Raw genomic sequence first — 15,160 nt, 5'->3', positions numbered from 1 at the left:
TTGATGCTTTTCCTGTCTAGCATGGACATTATGAGAGCAGCTGCAAAAATCCAAACGTGATTTTTCAGAATTTGGGTTGGGGGAGGTAAAAACTCAACCTGCTCAGCCCAGATTGATTGCAATGCTTTGCATAATAATTAATGATGTACAAGCTGTTGCCTAATGGGCAGTTTTACTGTGTGTGCCCTTCAGTTCTGACTAGCTGGAGTTCTCCACGATTTAAGGCACTACCCCTTTCCTTTATGTGTCTTAGCCTTTGGGTAAAGCTGCTGTAGTCATTATTATCTTTCTTTGGTGGTTATTTCTTCTTCTTTTTTTTTTTTTTTCTTTTTGTAGGTCATTCAATGAAACCTATAGTTCTCATTGGGTACATAGGTCTTTGCTTCTTTTCTTGACCTTAACATTTAAAGAGTGAAGAATACTTTTTGTATCTGAAAATCTCAACATCTCTCAGTGCTAGGCAGTGAGCAGTTGCCAGGGATAAATGATGAAGAAAAGAATTATCACTTCCTCTATGGCAGGTACTATTTCAACACTCCACATATGTTAACTCATTTAATTCTCTTAACTCTTTAAAGTAGGTTCCGATGTTCCTCCCATCTTACAGATGAGAAAATTGAGGCACAGAGAGGTTAAATAATTTATCTAAAGTCACCCAATTAATTAAGGAGTAAAGCTAAAATTACGGTGAAAGCTGCACAGTGATCCTAGGAGAGAGGTACTATTATTCTCATGTTTTAATGAGGCCACTGAGGTTCAGGGAATTGTTGAAATTCACTCAGGCTTCTCTTAGCTCCAATGCAAGCTCTTGCCCAGTATACTCTACTGCTGTCTTTACTGTAAAAACACCCTCATTTCTATCCCTTGCAGACCCTAGACTCCATTTAGTTGAGCAAGTATTTACTGAAAACCCACTGGGTTCTAGGCCTTATGCCGGGCACTATGCATGCAGGGATGATTTTTAAAAAATTTTATATCCTTATGTAGGTGAGTCAGATCCTGCTGACTAATTGAATTAATTTTCCTTTTGGGGGAGTCCAGAAGTGCCTTTTGGTCTTGAGTACTGTGCTGGTCACATGAAAGCTACTCAAACTAGATACTAATATCTGTTGGTTGGTAAAAGGTGATACAGGTATGTCATTGAATAAGCAATTTTGTTCTACAAATGTTTGTGTTGGGTTCAGTTAGTTCCGTGATGGGCTAATGTCCTACACTGGCCTGATTGATGAACCCAAATAAAACTTTTAATAGGATGTCACCTTTTGGTTTTATGACTGTCACTTTCCCATTTGAGGTAGTAGACTAAACAGTTTAAGGGCGCAGGCATTCAGCTCTTACAGGATTGGCTTGAGAAGCTAATATTATGTTGGGAAAATTATATAACTAGACATCAGGACATATGGATTATAGTTCCAGCTCTGATATTCATTACTAACTATGTGAATATTGTCATGTCTTCTGATACCTCATTTTTCTCATAGGCAAAATGAGGAGGTTAGACTAAGTGATGATTAAGATCACTTATAAAATCCTAGAGTTCATGGAAAACACATACCATGACTAGTCCTTTCGGTCAATTTACGAGATTGGTTGTTGACTGTAGATAAATCCCTTAATTTTGTTGTCTTTGTTTTCTTGCCTTTCAAATGGCTTTGATAATTCCTGGTGCGCCTAATTTATAGAAATTCCGTGAGGATTTAGTGAGATATTGGGAATATAAGTGCTCTGAATAATTAACGCATTACATGAACACAAGATGTTATTATTTGTACTGAAAGTTAACAGAAAGATGTCGAGTTTCTCGTTACCTCCTTCCTTCCCCCTCAAAAAAAAAAAAAAAAAAAAAAAGACTTGAGTTAAAAAGGAGTTTGATCCTGGTCAGGCTGTTTCCTGGAGTTTATGGAACTCCTTGGAACTCTGTAGGGTCAATAGGGGCTTTGTCCTGCTGTGGGTCAGTTTCCCACAGTTGGGGTAAGGCTGCCACACTTTTTCTCCTGACAACACTTTATCAAACACACCCGCCTCACAAAATGCAGCAATTCATTAGACAAAAGTGAGGTTTTGAGTTACAATAACCTCTGCTTTGTTAAAAGCCCCCTCGGAATCTGAGATCTTCTCCGTTGGCCAGCAGACGTGCACGTGTCCCCCGGTTTACAAAGGCCTTATAAACTTAGCCTGATAAGTCATCCCCCAAATTCGTGTGCCATGTCTGTCTCTCAGTGGGGATATTTTTAACTCCTCCTTCTAACTCCTCTCAGTTCCTTTAAGGAACTGTAATCCGAAAGGGTCAGGCACTTGGCTTTTACTTAGGGGAAAACTTTGAAAGAATTTCTGAGGCTCCCTCTGGGGTAGGGCTGGCTTTCCCCAAAAGAACTGGCCCTTCAGAGCATCTTTTCCACATAAGGGCTTGTGTGAGGCCTCAGGCACCAGTTGACGGCCGTGTCTTCCCCACGACAGATGGTCAAGCTTTCAATTTCAGCAAGTGATCCACTGTTAAGGGGGCAGGTGGGGGACTCTGCCAGCATGCCAAGTGACAGGCCAGCTTAGGGTAACAGGGATCTGGTGTGTGCCCGGCATAGCTTTTGTGCTAACGATGGGCTGCTGACAGGCGCCCTGCCCCAGCTCATCTTTGAGGCAGAAGATCCCCTGCTCCCTTGATTCTGTTTCTCCCTGGCATAGCTGGTGTCCTGTTTGCCTGTCTTTCAACATTCATTTTGGCACCAGATGGACCCCCTCATGGTGGCTAGCAGTTGTCTGACTTGAAGAAGCCAGAGGGTGTGCTGACAGCTCCTTCTAGCACAACCTGAATCTGGCTGTCTGGTCTGGGCTCAAATGGCTTAAACACATGCGGGCAGCAAATATTACCAACCCTGGGGAAGCAAGCAGGGGGCCCTCTTAAGGGAGAATGGCAATGACGTCTACCTCCATAATGTTCATGTTGCTGTTGTGGAAATCATGATACTAATAATTATTCTTAGTAGTTCGATTAATCTTATTTACTGTTATTAGCAAAATTGCTGTTACAGTACGATTGCTATCAATAGTACAATTAGTATTAACATCATTACTGCACTACTTCTGTCATTACTAAAACTACTACGTCATGGTGGTTAAGAGTACAGTCTCTGGAGCTACACTGTCTGAATTTGAGTTCTAGATTCACACTTCCTAGCTTTGGACAAGTAATTTCACTTCTCTGAATCTCAGTTTTCTCATCTATAAAATGGGATTAATAGCAGAGGTTACTTAGGAGGATTGTATGAGAAAACAGATTCGTTCTTAGCATTGAACTGAGCACAAGGTAAGCACCCAATACACGGAAGCCATTCTTATGATGACTGCCACCATCAGCATACCTACCGTGTATCTGTTACTCTGCCTTATCTCAATTTTCACAGTTTCCCTATACAGTAAGGCCTGTTATTGCACCAGTTTATAGATAAGGAAAGTGTGGTGCAGAGAAGTTCAGCTCCTTATCCAAAGTCACACAGGTAGTACCTGTCAGAGTCAGGATATGAATCTCATTATTCTGGGTGTTTCTAATTGCTGTGGCCTTTCACCATATCACACCCACTCTCGTTGTCAGTTTAGTGATAATCAGCCCTCTCCTGGGGCTTGAAGTAGCTTTGAAATATGCCCTTCTAACTGACTGTTCTTGAAAGCAGCAGCCAGTTTTCATGTCTTCAGTGTCTATGGATATAGGATTGAACCCTAACAAGATTCGAGGATCACAACAGTCAGCTCCACTGTATTAAATGGTTTCTGAAAGCCATGTGTGATCAGCAGGGCTACCCAGCACTTGCCTTCTGGGAGCTCAGACCAACAAGACAGTGCAAAGGCACTTAGGATTTGGGCCACTCCCTTAACCCCCCTTCCTTTACCAAATCTGTCATATTGAAAGTGGGCAAGAGTCAATGACTGGCTGATTGTCCTGTGCAAGGACAGTGTGGGTCTTGGTACCGGGAAAGGAGAGCTCAAAATCGGATTTTGTTTCACACAGCTGGGCTTCAGTGGTGTTCTGTAAGCCATTTGTCTTGGACGAAAGGTTGATAAACTTTGGCTTCTGTGGAGAGAATCTGGAAGTAGCGGCAAGTGATTATTTAGAGGCCTGCTTTCATTGATGGGCAGTCAAATGTTGTGTGGTGTTAAAAAGTCATTTTAGGACGATGTTTGCATTTTTAAATGTTACTCTTTTGGTTGAAAAGGCCATTGTTTGTCTCTAAAGAATGATTCCCACAACATACTCCCATCTTGGCAGATTCTAAGAGACCAAGGAGGAGAGGGATTCATCTGGGACTTCTCTCAGTTTCATATTCAGAAATTGGCTGAACTCTGTATGTCTTCGTGCAGTGCTGTTGTTATAGAGGATCCCAGTGTTACATGATTGACAGACATTGCAGTCAGAGCCAAATTCAGACTGAGGCATCATAGGGTGATAGTTCTTCATAATCTATTTGTGTTGAGGTGGGGATTTTACTCCAGCGTGGACTTGAAGTGGAAGAAAGGGGAAGAGAATTGAATTACAACAAGAATTCAGTTGACCAGCATTTTAATGCATTTTGATATTTTTAGGAAACATTTAGGCCTGAAATCCACAGGCACATCACATCTAGGCCTAATAGTAAAAGAGATTGCAAAACTTAGGTATCTTTGTAAATACTTCTTTTCCCAAACCTGGGCAGGTAGAAGGTTTAATTACAGGTGGTAGACATGAATGCCCCAATATGACACTTTTAGTAGCTGCTGCTTTTCCATGATAGACTTTAACAACTGTGATGGTTACATAAGAAATAACTCAGAAAGTTATAGGGTGACCATATAATTTATCACCCATACCAAGACATTTTTGAGAGTTAAAGTAGGTACTATTAATATATACACCAGTACAGCTGGTATAAACTGGGATTTTTCTTGGCAAATTGGGACCTTTGGTCACCTTAGCAAGTAAAACCCATGAATCTCACTACAGAACCAATTCAGAAACCAAGGTGGCAGTGAGGCAGGAAAATCTTTATTCAATCACAGCTAGCTCTTGTCTACAGCAGACAGTTTAAGAAAAACAGGAGGTATTTGAGAAGTCAAAGAGTTTAGTTAGTTTGTGAATTTTACTTATTTCTCATGGGAACTACTAATTAAAACATTTTACTTGAGAGGCTAAGATAAAAAGTGGTTACCAAATCCTTGTATTCATCCAGCATGTATTTGCCAGTTCATCATCTGTGAGTTTATAGGGCTTAAATTGCATGTTGTCGTTGGGGACCATGAGTAATTCTCAGACAATTATATCCAATTGGAACCTAACTTAAATTATGATGAAAGCTTTCCCTCTGTATGAGTGAAAATACTTCCTTGGGGCTTAATTCTTCTGTGAGATCTGTTGGCAGTGCCAACAGTGTTTGTGTCATAAGGAAGGTCCAGCGTGGAAACAAAACAAAGGCTAAAGCCACAAATGAAATATTGGCTCTAACACCATGCTGAATATTTCAGAAAACACGTAAAGAGAATCGAATGCACAACCCAGGGGTGACTTACCTCTTTTTTCCCTCCCGTGTCAGAAACCGAAATGCTAACCATGATGATTTGTTTCTTCACAGGTTCTTCTTGAAATTTTTCCTCAAATGTAACCAAAATTGCCTAAAGAATGCGGGAAACCCACGTGACATGCGGAGATTCCAGGTGGGTCTGACTTATCTTTCTTGAATCTCAATAATGGCATGAATATCAGGAGAGGATAAAAAAGTCTTAGGCAGAAGATACGTAGTTGTTTTCCCAGAGGTGAAGAGCAACTGAGGCCCTTGGTCCCCCAGGTATCTGCAATCTAGCAGTTGTTTAGATTAGAGAAGAGTGGGAACTGTACCACCTGTGCTCACTGGTGGAGACAATGGTGTTCTTTGAGTCTAGTTTTGGCTGCCTGAGTGGACTCACTTGCCTAAACCCCCACAGATTAAGTAAAGTACATAGAAATGATGAATCCTTTGTCTAAAATTTTGTATGTAGAAAACCAGTAAATAAGAGTAAAGAGGCAGAGCGCAGTGGCTCATGCCTGTAATCCCAGCACTTTGGGAGGCTAAGGTAGGCAGATTGTTTGAGGTTAAGAGTTCAAGACCAGCCTGGCCAACATGGTAAAACTTCAACCCTACAGAAAAATACAAAAATTAGCTGGATGTGGTGAATTTGCCTGTTGTCCCAGCTACTTGGGAGGCTGAGGTAGGAAGATCACTTGAACCCAGGAGTTGGAAGTTGCAGCTGAGATCATGCCACTGCACTCCAGCCTGGATAATGGAGTAAGATCCTATACCCCCCACCAAAACAAAACAAAAACAAACAAACAAACAAAAAACAGTAAAGAGTACAACTGGTAAAACTGCTCTGCTTTACAGTAATGGCTTTCTCTTCCTTTGCTTCTCTCTGCTCACCTCTTCCAATTTTGGAAATTGTTGGTGGTACCTGCCTATTATAAATGGCCCTGTTAAGAAGCATAACATCTCTAAAATGATATGGATAACAATTCTGTTTCAGAAATGTCCTTAATTATACATTTACTAAAGGAAGAGGACTCACAAACAAATTCATTTACTTCTAAGACACAAAATGGTACTTGGATTTTAGAAAAGGTTGTTGAGTCTAGACGTGGTGCTTCTCTGACTTAAAAGTGCTGAAAATCCCCTGAGGATCTTATTAAAATGTTAATAGAGGTCTGGGGTGGGACTGGAATTCTGCATTCCTAACAAGCTCCTGTATGACGCCAAGGCCACCGCCCACACTTTGAGTTGCAAAGTTTTAGACCCTTGTGCTGCTCTCCACCTAATGGCATGGCTAAGTTATTTGTATGGTCAATGTTAGTTTCCCTGTCAGAGCAACGATCCATTTATGTATGCTCATATGGTCCATGAAACAGCATGGTGTTTAAAGTATGCTCTTAAGTATATTTAGTCAGCTTTAAGTGTAAATTGAAATGTATGATCTCTGAGAGAATCTTGAAAAATTTTAGCTGCACCTTCATTCTCTGATGGGAAAAAGGAAAGATGATCTTGAGCATTGATTGGAGATGTCAATATCTCTTAGTCTCCAAGATGATTTCTTTTAAGGAGGTGAGACTTATCAGTCTCACTAAAGAACAAATGCGGTAGAAAAAAGTAATCTCTCCTGAGATTCTGAGGTATTTCTCTAAAATCATCTTGGCTTCACCACCTTTTGGCTTGACACAGAGGAATGGGGATGTTTCTTTTTTTCTTTTCTTTCTTTTTTTTTTTTGAGATGGAGTCTTGCTCTGTTGCCCAGGCTGGAGTGCAGTGGCGCGATCTCGGTTCACTGCAAGCTCTGCCTCCCGGGTTCATGCCATTCTCCTGCCTCAGCCTCTGGAGTAGCTGGGACTACAGGCGCCCGCCACCACGCCTGGCTAATTTTTTTGTATTTTTAGTAGAGATGGGGTTTCACTGTGTTAGCCAGGATGGTCTTGATCTCCTGACCTTGTGATCTGCTTGTCTCGGCCTCCCAAAGTGCTGGAATTACAGGCGTGAGCCACTGCGCCTGGCCAGGAATGGGGAGGTTTCTAGTTTCTTGCAAAATGTTTCCTCCGGTCATCTGACTTCAAACTTGGTGTTCTCATTCCCATAGAGGATTTTTTGTGTTACGTTTGAGTCAACTTTGCAATTAAGCTGGCAAAACCACACATGTGGTGCTACTAAGTGTGTGTTGCTTAGGGTCTTGCAACATGAGGCTGAATTTTGGAATAAACTGTTTTGTAGCTTGCTTTGGTCTTGACATGAACCTTATATTTCTTTTGACCAAAGCTTGAGTTAGGAGCAAAGTATAGCTGGGCGTGAAACAGTGTATGTCTAATAAACATGTCTAATGCCTAATGTATACCAGGATTAACTCTGCTGTACCTCTTAGGGCAGCAGAGTTTGGGATGGACTTTGATGACACTGGGAACCTAAAAGAGCATCCGTGTAGAACTTCCAGGGGCTCTCTTTTCTTTGTGGAACCTACTAGTAAAATGTCTGAAAAGGTTGAATTATAGAAATATACCTGTTATACAAGATGAGAAACCAATTTAGTCTATTATTTTTGAGAACATCTACAAAGCTTCTATTTTGCAAACAAAATAGTTATTCTTTGTTTAGTAGAAAGGCTGCTGAGATGAGGAGGCACAACATAGATATCTGGAAAGTCTTATAATCCTTTGGAGCTTCAGTTTCCTCAACTGTAAAGTGGAGGAAAATTGACACTTCTGCTTATATCACTACATATGAAAGAAAGCAATATTTTGCATGTATAGCTAATTTGTAAGTGATAAAATACAAATGCAAGCCTTTGGAGAAAATCCATGTGACAAACTGAAGATGGATCATGAGTTCAGTCTAGGGTTTCTCAACCTGGGCACAGTTAACATTTTAGACTGGATAATCCTTTTTGGGGGCAATCATGGGGGGTGCCCCCATGCATTGTAGGATGTTTAGCAGTGTCACTGGCCTCTACCCTCCAGATGCTAGTAGAGAACATCTACCTCCCAATCATGACACCCAAAAATGTCTGCAGACATTATCAAATGTCCCCTGGTGGAGAGAGGAGAGGCAAAATGGCCCCTGACTGAGAACTACTGATTTAGTCCTATATCTGATAACCGCTGACAAGCTCTTACTGGTGACAGTGCCACTGTCCCAAAAATTGCACACTTTGATTAAACGTGAGAGCTGCCCAGCACAAAGTCCATACTGTCTTTCAAATAAATATGATTTATCTGAACTCTGACACTGACAATGCTCTTGCCTGTGATTCTCAAATGGGTCCTAAAATAGATCAATAGGGGCAGCTACCTTGGCCACCATAGAGTCAGTTTTTGAGTTAAGGATGAGCCGTGTCTTCCTTTATTAACAATGACAAATTCCTTATTGGGTCTCAGGTTTAACCTGCTTTGTTCCCATCACCCACTCTTTGCTGCCTAGAAGAGGATGGAGGAAACCATGGCAGAATGAACACTGTCACATTTTATTTTTTATCCCTGTACATTAATACATTTCTTTATTATTTTCATACAACCAACATTGGGTTTCATGCATGCAGGTGCATGGATATTTGTGTAATTAGAGGATGGATGAATTGCCTCGAGAGTTAAAGCAAAACCTCAAATCTCTCTAACCCAACCTTTTATTTTTTCTTCTTCAGTCTTTTTCTCTTTCATGACTATTTACTCCTACCTCTCTCTGTATTATTTCATGCTGGCAGCCATTACACCCTTTTTGAATCCATTTTTTTTTTCTTGAATTATATAACAACAGTCACTCATTCTGAACTCTCTACAAGGGATGCTGTTTGTTTGTCTTCTGTAAATATTGTTTTTTTCCAGGTCTCCTTCTGAAGTCCAGATCTTTCCCCATTTTATAGGCTCTCTCCAGTATCTTCTCCAGTCACAGCATCTTAACCACTATTTATGCACTGAGAACTCTGGTATCAGAATCTCTGAGACCTGACACCCAGGTTTAGATCTAACTGTCCAGATGTCTGCTGGATATTTCCAGGAACTTCAACTCAGTCAGCCCCAAACTGAACTCACTGTCATCCTCAGGTGTTTTTCTGTTTGTTCGTTTTGCCTCCACCCCAAGCTTCTTAGGTTCTCTGTCTTGGTTCATTCCTAACTAAATTAAATGCTGGGAAGATAACTGTGTCTATATTCAGCATGTTCCATGTTCACGTGTATAAATGCATGTGTCCATGTGTTTACCTTTATGTGCTTCTATCGATATTGGTAGCGATGATGATGATAAAGCTAACATTTATTTGGTGCTTCTTTAGTGAGAGACATTGTGCAAAGTATTTTACATGAGTTATCATGTTTATCTTCAAAATACCCTTATTAAGAATATGGAAATGTGGATTATTCCCATTTTTAAAATGAGGAAACATTTTAGAACAGTTAAGCAATTTACCCAAAGTCACACATCAACTAAATGGTAAGGCAGTGGTATAATCCAAGCAGTCTGACTCAGATATTTTCTGATGTTTTGGAACAACAACAACAAAAAATTGTCCGTAGTCTGTGAGCAGATATTTAGTGAGGCTATAAAGAGATCTCGTAACATCTGAGAGCCCTAATGACCCTCCACAAATATGGGCTGGAATCCCAGGAAAGCCTAAGAGGGGTCTTCAAAAGAGATATTTGTCCTAGCAGAGCCTAAAGGTGCCATCTGCATGAAGAACATTGACACACAATCAAAGTTCATCATGCAGAGGGTAGAGTTGTGTGGAAGTGAGGAAACATGAACATTTTTCCAGAGTACAGCTACAGTGTTGATCAATTTTTACTTGCAGGGACTTTAGAAAAACAAGCTATTATTTAGCAGGTAACCTGAGCTTCACTTAACCTGTAAAGGGTTTGGTCAGTTCTCCAAGGCAAGAGAACTCCTCACCTAGATGGGGCACGAATAAAGCACCCCGAAGACATCTCAGAATAGTCTGCTAAGAAATCCTACTAAATTTCCCAAGTCTTAGGACCGAACCAAGACAGGGAGGATTAGTCTTTGCTGTAGCTGTCCTGGCTACAGAGGTGTGTGTCATAATGATATTGGTTGAAGATTGCTTATGAATAAGACCTATACTTTTTAGCATTTTTCTCATAGCACACTAATTGGGAGGCTGGTTTCAAATATTTTTATGTCTCTGTTGCCTCTGAGGCTGAGTGAAAGAGTGTCTTTCTGGCACAAAAAAACTCTGGTCTCTTCCTTACATGTCAATGTGGCTTTTACCAGTTATATTGAAAACCTGAGTCCTGGCACATCTGACTGAAGACATCCTCTCTTGCCTACTAAGCAGGGTCTGTGCAGTGGTCACTGCCGCTGCTTTCCTCCATCTCACTTTGTATGCTTGCCGGCCAGCCTGATCTTCATATAGCAACGCCGGAGCGTGTCTCCTCTGAACAGCAATCAGGGGCCTGTGTAGGTGACTGAGGAGGACATAAGAAAGGTTGTTGATCTCTTGACATGGAAAGACATTCTGTCAAGCAAACTCAGCTTCACAGTGGCTGGGCTTCTGCTGTGTAAACAGAGATTGCTTAATTACACAGGTCGTGTCAATTAGTGTGACCTTAGTGTTTTCAAGAAATTAATCACTTTCTGCAGAGCTGGGCTGTGTTCATACTTTAAGGCAGTATGGAATACACCTTGTAGAAAATCTGGCACAATCTTTTTTTTTTTTTTTTTTAATTTACAATGGATGCTTTCTTTTGAAATCCCTAGGCTGTGGTTAGGGTAAGAAATTTGCTTAAATACAACAGTGGATACAGGCTTTGTTAAGGACTGGTGGGTATGAGGAAGGCTGGAGGAAAGAGAAGGGGAGCAAGCTGGGGATGGAAATAGCTCACGACACAGGGAGAAATTCACTTATGACTAAACAAGCCTATTTCTTTGTCTTGACACTAAAAAGATGCTAATGTCAAAGGACTATGTTAAAACCATGCCTCGGTCTGATTTTTAACCGACAGGAGCCAGACAATTCAACCTTAAGATTTAAATTTTTATCAATAGCTTTCCTTTTGGGGACTGGCAGAATGAGGGTGGTAAGGGAAGAACAAGAATCGGGTTCAAGCTGTCATCGCAATAGATACCATAATACCTGGAGACTGAAGTAAAGTATAAATTTCCAAATTCATCTTATCTCTTCAATAAAGTTTTTCCATTGGCTATAAATCTATATTCACATATAAATATTAGATCTATAACTATATATGAATGTAAATAGAAGACATAGTTATGCACACATGCAGGAATGCATGCATTCGGTAATATTTATTGAAGTGTTAATTGGTGAGTCTATCATGATGAACAAGAAAGATAAGATCTTTGCCCTAATGAAACTTATATTCTTCTTGGGATGATACTAGCTCTTGTAACAAATAGAACATATAATATCGAATGGCTCACCTGCAGCAGAAGGTTATTTCTTGCTCACATAATGGTACAAGGCAGGTGTTCCTGGTTGACAAGCAGGTGTTGTCCTTGAGGTTATTTGGGGACCTGGACTCCTTTTATTTTATGCCTCCCCTATTCTACAGAACCCTGCTGTCTTTATCCGTCCTCTGATGGGAAAAGGACACATGAAGGGTGCCATGTGCTTTTTAAAAGCCTTGGCTTACAAATTTGCTCACTTCCATTGGCTAGAAGTCAGTCACATGGTCATATGCAATCATAGGGAGGCTTGCATGGTCTAGCTGTGCAGCCCATGAAGACAAGAAAATGAATGTATGTAGAATAATTGCCATTAGCTGCTGCAATGAAGATGTGTACAAATTAACAATTACAAATATTAGAAATTGTAACTGCTGCTATAAAGAAAATTAAACAGGATATTATGAGAGAGAAAAACAGTGTGGGGTGGGAGATGAAAATGTCTCTTTTTTTCTTTTTTTTTTTTTATTGAGATGGAGTCTGGCTCTGTTGCCAGGCTGGAGTGTGGTGGTGCCATCTTGGCTCACTGCAACCTCTGGGTTCAAGCGATTCTCCTGCCTCAGCCTTCCGAGTATCTGGGACTACAGTCATGCACCACCACCCCTGGCTAATTTTTAGATTTTTTTTTTAGTAGAGAAGGGAGACAACCTCTCTTAAAGTAGGTGACCAGGAAAGCGTTCTGAGGTGAGGACACTCAAGTTCAGAGATCAAGAATAAGGATAAACCATCCTGGGAAGAGCCAGAGAGGGTTCTGAGCAAAGGGAATAGCAAACACAAAACTCATGTTTACCTCATGTTTATCTAAGGAGGCAAACAATCTTGCTTCACATCTTAGTCATTTGGACAGTAAAGAAGAGGAGAAACCACTGGGTTATTCATCCCAAATTCCCACCAAAAATGTGTTTTGCTTTTTAAAATGATGACATGAGTTATGACATTAAAAGGCAACTCCCTGCCTTTTCAAGTAAATTCTAGAAATTTTGGAGAATCTTTGCTGTTTGTTTAACAAGCCATGGTATCTCTGGATCCGTATGTTTTAGGGAATGATTAGAGGATTCTTAAAATACATGCCTGACCTCTGCAGTTTCTGTCTGCTTTAAATACACTTACATAAAAGGGATAAGAATATGTCCTTCTTTATTTCTCCTCCACCAACTCCCACCCCCTGTCTTGGATGTACTTATATTGTTATATTGTTTTGACAAATAGCACATCTTGCAATTAAATTCTCTACCAACAGAATGCTAGGGGCCCGAGCTGTGATCACTCTTTTCATACAGAATAATTTCAAGAGGCTCCATGCTGATTAATTATACTGAAAGCAGCTCTAATGGTAGTTTCAGAATACAGGATTAAGTCACATAACATGGTAAATACAAATGGTGGATTTTCAACCTGACAGATTAAACCATTATGGCTTATTGGGCAAATATGTATCTTGGCATGAGCCTTATGCTGAGCCTTGGCAGAAAGTGTGCATCACTGAGAAGTAATCTTTATGAACAGCATTTGATGAGTGGTCGCTCTGCACTTAGAGAACATGTATTTCTACATTAAGCACAGCTGCTTTTAAAGGAAATGTAAAATACATTAAAGGATGAATGTAAAAGTGTTTGGTTTGATCAGTGATTACCAATGGATGCTGGCTCTGAAGATGCCTATAGTTGTTGGGATTTACCAGCAAAAGGTATCCTTATATTCTTCCACTTTTTAAGTTGTAACTTGTAGAGCTCTAGTTATATGTCAGACAATGTACTAAGTGTTATACATGTATAATCTTACTTATTTTTCTACCACTTTTTCTCTTGTTTGCTTTAGTCCTGTCAAGCACATTGGCCTTCCTTCATTTTTCTTCCCCACATACACCAAACTCATTCCTGCCTCAGGATCTTTGCACTTTCTATTCTGTCTCCCTGGAAATCTCTTCCGACACATTGAATGACTGGATATTTTTTATTCAGATTTCAGGCTGAGCACGGTGGCTCATACCTGTAAGTCGAGCACTTTGGGAGTACGAGGCAGGTGGATCACTTGAGGCCAGGAGTTTGAGACCAGCCTGGCCAACATGGCGAAACCCCATTTCTTCTAAAAATACAAAAAATAAAATTTCCTCTTTTTTTGGTCACTTCCTTAAAGAAGCCTTTCCTAATCACCCAATTAAAAATATCCCCCACCTAGGAATCATCTAGGTGGAAGATATTTTATTTTTTCTTAGAACTTATCACAATCTGAAATTTGCTTTTATTGCTTACTTATTGTCTGACTCCCTCTCTGTCCCCAGTAAGAACTAAACTCCTGTTTGGTAAATGCTTTATCGGTTTTGTTCATCGTTGCTTCTTCAGTGCATAGAATAATGTTTGGCACATGGTAGGCACATAGTGGGCTCACCACTTATTCCTATGACTAAGTGACTCATCTAAGATTACAAGCAAGTAAGTGATGGGACTGGGGATCAAATTCAGGATCATCTGACTCTGGAATCTGAGCCATTGACCAATATGCCATTTTCTTGCTCCTGATTTCCATGTCCATATGCCATAGCCCCATCATTGCAGAGCACACATGACAATCCTGTTTGTCTCATTCCTACCTAAAATGGCCAATGAGGACACACACACAGAGAGCACCAGTTAAACACCAATGACACCCTCAAGAGTAGTCAAAAGTATCCTGATCCACAGAGGGAGGAATGAGGTTCAGATGACTTGTGAGCTTTTCATGTTTATCATGTGTCACCGTTCAGGAGACAGAAGCTAATTCTAGTTTCCAAAGGTCTAGATTAGCTTAGCACATGTATCTGAGGATTTAGAAGTGTCTGTTCTTGTCTTCCTGTTAAGAGCTAGTTTTGCCTCAAGCCTTAAAGTGCGAATGTAATTCCATTAACCACTCCTTTACTCCAGCAGTTCCACTCCATGACATCCTGTAGGTTCACGCGTCCTCCATAATTTTTAACGAGTTATTTGGAATCTTTCAACCAGATAGAAGCTAGCAATCAGGAACATTTCTGAGAATATCGCATTCATATCAGCCAAGGATATTTGAAAGGACAAAGTTAATGAAGACCTAACTGCTGCAAACTATTTTTATGTAAATAATACTCAAACTGTAGTCGGTCACACAGGCACCATAGATTTGTACTGGAAGTATTAGGAGAGTCCAGAGAGAGGATGTAAGCCAGAACTGTGCACTGAAAGGCCAGAGGCCAACTGTGTTGGCTC

At 40.5% G+C, this 15,160-nt stretch overlaps 1 protein-coding gene across 11 annotated transcripts in view; it reads left to right on the top strand.

Annotated features, from left to right (window-relative positions):
- EBF1 (EBF transcription factor 1) overlaps positions 1 to 15,160 on the top strand; it is a 401,593-nt gene that overhangs the window by 251,741 nt on the left and 134,692 nt on the right. For all 11 annotated transcript variants that reach the window (XM_055112837.3, XM_055112836.3, XM_008972405.5 and 8 more), the window contains exon 7: positions 5,595 to 5,676. In XM_055112837.3, coding sequence (XP_054968812.1) covers positions 5,595 to 5,676 — 82 coding nt within the window. The remainder of the gene's footprint in view (positions 1 to 5,594; positions 5,677 to 15,160) is intronic.

Source organism: Pan paniscus, chromosome 4 (assembly GCF_029289425.2).
Source record: "Pan paniscus chromosome 4, NHGRI_mPanPan1-v2.0_pri, whole genome shotgun sequence".
Lineage (NCBI taxonomy): Eukaryota > Metazoa > Chordata > Mammalia > Primates > Hominidae > Pan > Pan paniscus.
This window is presented reverse-complemented; position numbering and strand designations above follow the sequence as displayed.